The following is a 4,798-nucleotide window of genomic DNA, read 5'->3' on the forward strand; positions in this document are numbered from 1 at the left end:
AGAAAAATACTATAGCAAAAAAAAAAAAAAAGGAAAAGGAGTCTTAACTTCTCTAAATTTTATGTAATTTTTTTTTTCTAAATTTTTCATTTTTTATTTCATTTTTTCCCTCTTTTCTAAGACCTAAAGAGTTAATTGGCTGGCCGTGGGACTTACTCCATGGACTTGGTTGGCTTGATCTCCTTGTCAAGTTCTTTTTGTGTTTTTTCTACAGGTCGAATTTCATTCATATATATGAATGCTTTTTGTGGAAAATTCAAGTTGGAAATTTAAATTGGAGGTCTTCGAACAAATTTCCTAGCGCTTGATGTGGTGGAAAACATTTTTCTTTAACTTTATATATTATGTGTTGGTAGCAATGATCAGTATGCAACCATGAAAGCGGTTACAATTTCCTTATTTGTATTTCTTTTTGTCATCGCAGCCACTGTTATTAGCTTTTGTGATGGGAATTCCGATGTGCTTTGCATTGAAAGTGAGAGGCAAGCCCTTTTGAAGTTCAAGCAAGACCTCATTGATCAATCAAACAGGCTATCTTCTTGGGTTGAAGGTGAGGATTGCTGTGAATGGCTTGGTGTTTTCTGCAATAACCTGACTGGCCATGTCAAAGAGCTGCACTTGGGGCTTCATTCAAATAGTCCTGATGAGGATGTGAAAGTTGTTCTTGCAATGCATGCTTATGTTGACTTTCGATCAAAGGTAGGAGACAAAATAAATCCCTCTTTGATCGAGTTGAAACATCTTAGTATCCTAGACTTAAGCAATAATGACTTTACTGGCCTGGCAATTCCCGAATTCATTGGTTCGATGAAGAGTTTGACATATCTGAACCTCTATCAGGCAAATTTCCAAGGAGCAATTCCCCATAAGCTTGGAAATCTCTCAAAATTGCATTATCTTAATCTTGGATACAATTCTCTATTTGAAGCTAAAACTCTTCAATGGGTTTCTGGTCTTTCGTCTCTGCAGTATCTTGATTTGAGTCATGCAGATCTTGGTAAAGCAACTGATTGGCTGCAGGTAACAAACAAACTTCCTTCTTTGGTAGAGTTACACTTGTCAGGATGCTATCTATATAATGATCCATCTCCAATCAGTGTTAATTACACATCTCTTGCTGTTCTTGATCTTTCTGCAAACAAGCTGTCTTTGGTGCCTACATGGATATTCAGTCTTCGTAGTCTGGTGTCCATTGATCTTAACTCTGCTGGAGTTGAAGGTGTGATTCCCAATGGTTTTCAAAACATGTCTTCTCTCAAATTTCTTGATCTTAGTTTGAATTCATTCTCTTCATCATCGACACTCAGCTGGTTGTCTAATTTAAACCATCTTCAATTCCTTGGTCTTAAAAATGTCAGTCTGCAAGGTAATTTTTCAAGTGCCATTGGAAACTTAAGCTCTCTTACTCATCTTGATGTTTCAAATAACCAGCTTGAAATTATAGAACCCAAATGTTTGGAGAGTCTTTGCAATCTGAGGGGGATGGATTTGTCAAACAATGGAATTGATCATGAGGTATCAGAAATCATAGTGAGTTTGTCTAGATGTAGTTTGGATCGATTAGAGTCATTAAATATTGCATCTAACAAACTTTCTGGCCATTTACCTGATCAACTTGGCCAATTTAAAAATTTGGCATACCTTTCCCTTTACCGAAACTCCATTTCTGGTTCCATTCCAATCTCAATAGGGAAGTTGTCATCATTGAAAGTTCTTGATGTTTCATACAATCGATTGAATGCAACTCTTCCTCAAAGTTTAGGACAACTTGGGAATTTGGAAGATTTAGACGTTAGCAATAATATGTTGGAAGGAAATATATCAGAAATGCACTTTTTTAATCTCACAAGATTGAGATTTCTTTTGGCATCTAACAACATGTTAACGTTTAAACCAAATTCAAGTTGGATTCCCCCTTTTCACTGTGAAAGTATTGGATTAGGTAACTGGCGTCTTGGTCGGCAATTTCCTCAGTGGCTACAATTCCAAGGGAAAATGTATAATTTAGATATCTCCCATGCTGGAATTTCAGGTGTCATTCCCACTTGGTTTTGGAACCTTTCGTCAATTTTTGAATATCTAAACCTTTCCCATAACCAACTAATCGGGGAGTTTTCATATTTACCGATTAGTTCGACGGTTGACTTGAGTTCCAACCTATTCACAGGTCCATTGCCACGGGCAATATTCTCATATTTGGGGGATTTATTTTTGTCCAAGAACTTTTTTTCAGGATCACTTTCTAATTTTCTTTGTAATCCCTCAAACGAACTGAAAGTTTTGAACATTCTTCACGTTGAATCAAATCTTCTGTCAGGTGAAATTCCAGATTGTTGGGAAAATATGCCAATGTTGGAAGTCCTAAATTTAGGAAACAACAATCTAACTGGGAAAATTCCTAGATCCTTGGGATCTGTGCGTCTTATTAAGTCATTAAGCCTTCGTAACAATAACCTGTTTGGAGAAGTACCATCCATATTGCAGCACCTAGTTAATATGCTTGTTCTTGATCTTAGTGAAAATCAATTGACGGATAGTATTCCAGCATGGATTGGAGAGAAGCTCTCAAACCTTGTGGTTCTAAACCTCCGTTCAAATAACTTTCAAGACTATATTCCTGATCAGATTTGTGCTCTTAATTCTCTTCATGTCTTGGATCTTGGTTATAACAACATTTCAGGAGCTATTCCAAAATGTTTTAGCAACCTAAGTGCCATGGCCACAAAACCCTTCGGCCAACACTGGCGTTACCCCATATTTTCATTGAACGGTGTTAACTGGTTTAATTTAGGTGCAATATTGGTGATGAAAGGAAGAGAGGATGAATACAGTACCATACTAGGACTTGTTACTGGCATTGACCTTTCAGTTAACAATCTCACAGGAGAGATCCCCAAAGAACTTGGTAATCTCAAGTGGCTGCGGTCATTAAATTTGTCAGGGAATCTCCTAACAGGAAAGATACCAGAGAACATTGGCAATATAGAGGTGTTGGAATCTCTTGACTTGTCCATGAACCGACTCCATGGTGAAATCCCTCCAAGTTTCTCCAATTTGAATTTCTTGAATCACTTCAACTTGTCCTACAACAACTTGACAGGACAAATCCCATCAGGCACCCAGCTCCAAAGCTTTGACAGGTCTTCTTACATTGGCAATCATCTTTGCGGACCTCCAGTCACTAAAAATTGCAGCGGAAATGGCGGAACACCTGATTTTACAAATGGAGGTAGCAGTGGAGGAAAGAAAAGATCTAAGGTGAATTGGCTTTATGTGAGCATAGTGCTTGGATTTGTGATGGGGTTTTGGGGAGTTGTGGCTCCCCTGTTTTTCATCAGGTCTTGGAGGTTTGCTTATTATCAAAAACTGGAGCAAATTGGTGATAAGCTATCCGTGTTTTGGGCTACTATTGGTATGTAATTATTTGTATTGGCAGCTCATTTCGGTGTGTTTGGTAATGTAATAACTCGATTTGCATATTCTTTACTTAATCCATGTATTCGGATTCAGAAGTGGCATTACATGTTGTAATTTATTGAAATAAAATAAATTATGTTAATGTATTTGACTCATGTATGTTTGAATTTAATTCAATATGAGTTGAAGATACAATTTTTTATAAATCATTTAATTTGAAATATTTATTATTCTAGTCTTATTTATGATTTTGGTTTGTTATTCAGAAGTAAAATTTCAAAAACAACAAATTTTTATAAATCCAAAGGAATTGAAAGCTTTTATTGTAACTATATAAAAATTGTAGAGTTTACGGGAAAAAAAAAAGTATTCGGAAATGGGCCGGATTTAACCAGCCCGTTTTTGTCAATTCACTCCACCCTACAAACCCATTAATGAATCAAGCCTAATAGTCTTTTTACCCTATTTTATGTATTTTTTTTAATTCTATTTATCAAAAATTTGAAAATAATAATAAATATAAAAATATAAAAGGCAAAAAAATTAAAAAATTAAACGCAAATCTAAATCATCATAAAAAATTTTAGTCGTATTTTTCTTTTAAATCTAAATCATCATAAAAAATTTAGTCGCATTTTTCTTTCTCTTTTTCTAAAAGTTTTGAAAAATGTTTATGATTTAAAATAAATTAAAAAACTCTTAGATTTGATCAAATAATTTATAAATTTGAAAATAAAAAATAAAAGTACACATCATAGCAAAAAAAGCCAACAGCAAAAAACGTGACCATAATAAATTAAATATTTTTTAATTTTGATATATTTATAAGATTTAATTTGTACACTACAAGGGTTTTGATTTTTAGTATAATTTTTTTTTTACGTTTAGCGACGTTTATAAACGCCACTAAAAAATTTATAACGTTTGCGAAAAATGTTAGTAAGAATGTCGCCTATACACACGTCGTGAAAAATAATGATGTTTTTTTATAAAACGTCGCTATATTAACGGTGTTTGTATCTGAAAAATTTTATATTTGAAAAATGCCATTATATTAATCGCATTTGTATTTTTGATATGCCGCTAATTTAGTGACGTTTTAATTAAATATTTTTTTAAATTTTGATAGATTTACATAAGTTAAATTTTTATTTTATTTTTATTAAAAATAATTATAAATAATGGGATCAAATTCTAGTAATGGATAAAAATATATAAAATAATGACCAATGTATATATGAACAATCAAATTTTTGGCCAATAAAATATTAGAGACTAATTAAAGAGTGGCAAATCATCCAATTAAGGCTGGAAGGTTATGCTTATGTAGGGTGTGAATTTGAAGAAAAAAAAAAGAAAAAAAGGTAGCACTTGAGGGAAG

General features: G+C 33.5%; 1 protein-coding gene across 1 annotated transcript; it reads left to right on the top strand.

Annotated features, from left to right (window-relative positions):
- The first annotated feature begins 375 nt into the window (after nt 1–375).
- LOC111315855 (receptor-like protein EIX1) lies at nt 376–3,420 on the top strand. The gene is made up of 2 exons (XM_089741579.1): nt 376–1,096; nt 1,214–3,420. The coding sequence occupies exons 1-2, from the start codon at nt 376–378 to the stop codon at nt 3,418–3,420; spliced, it is 2,928 nt and encodes a 975-aa protein (XP_089597705.1).
- The last annotated feature ends 1,378 nt before the right edge of the window (nt 3,421–4,798 follow it).

The sequence above is a fragment of the Durio zibethinus genome, chromosome 12 (genome assembly GCF_047325235.1).
Source record: "Durio zibethinus cultivar Kanyao isolate XHJ-2024 chromosome 12, ASM4732523v1, whole genome shotgun sequence".
NCBI classification, from domain to species: Eukaryota; Viridiplantae; Streptophyta; class Magnoliopsida; order Malvales; family Malvaceae; genus Durio; species Durio zibethinus.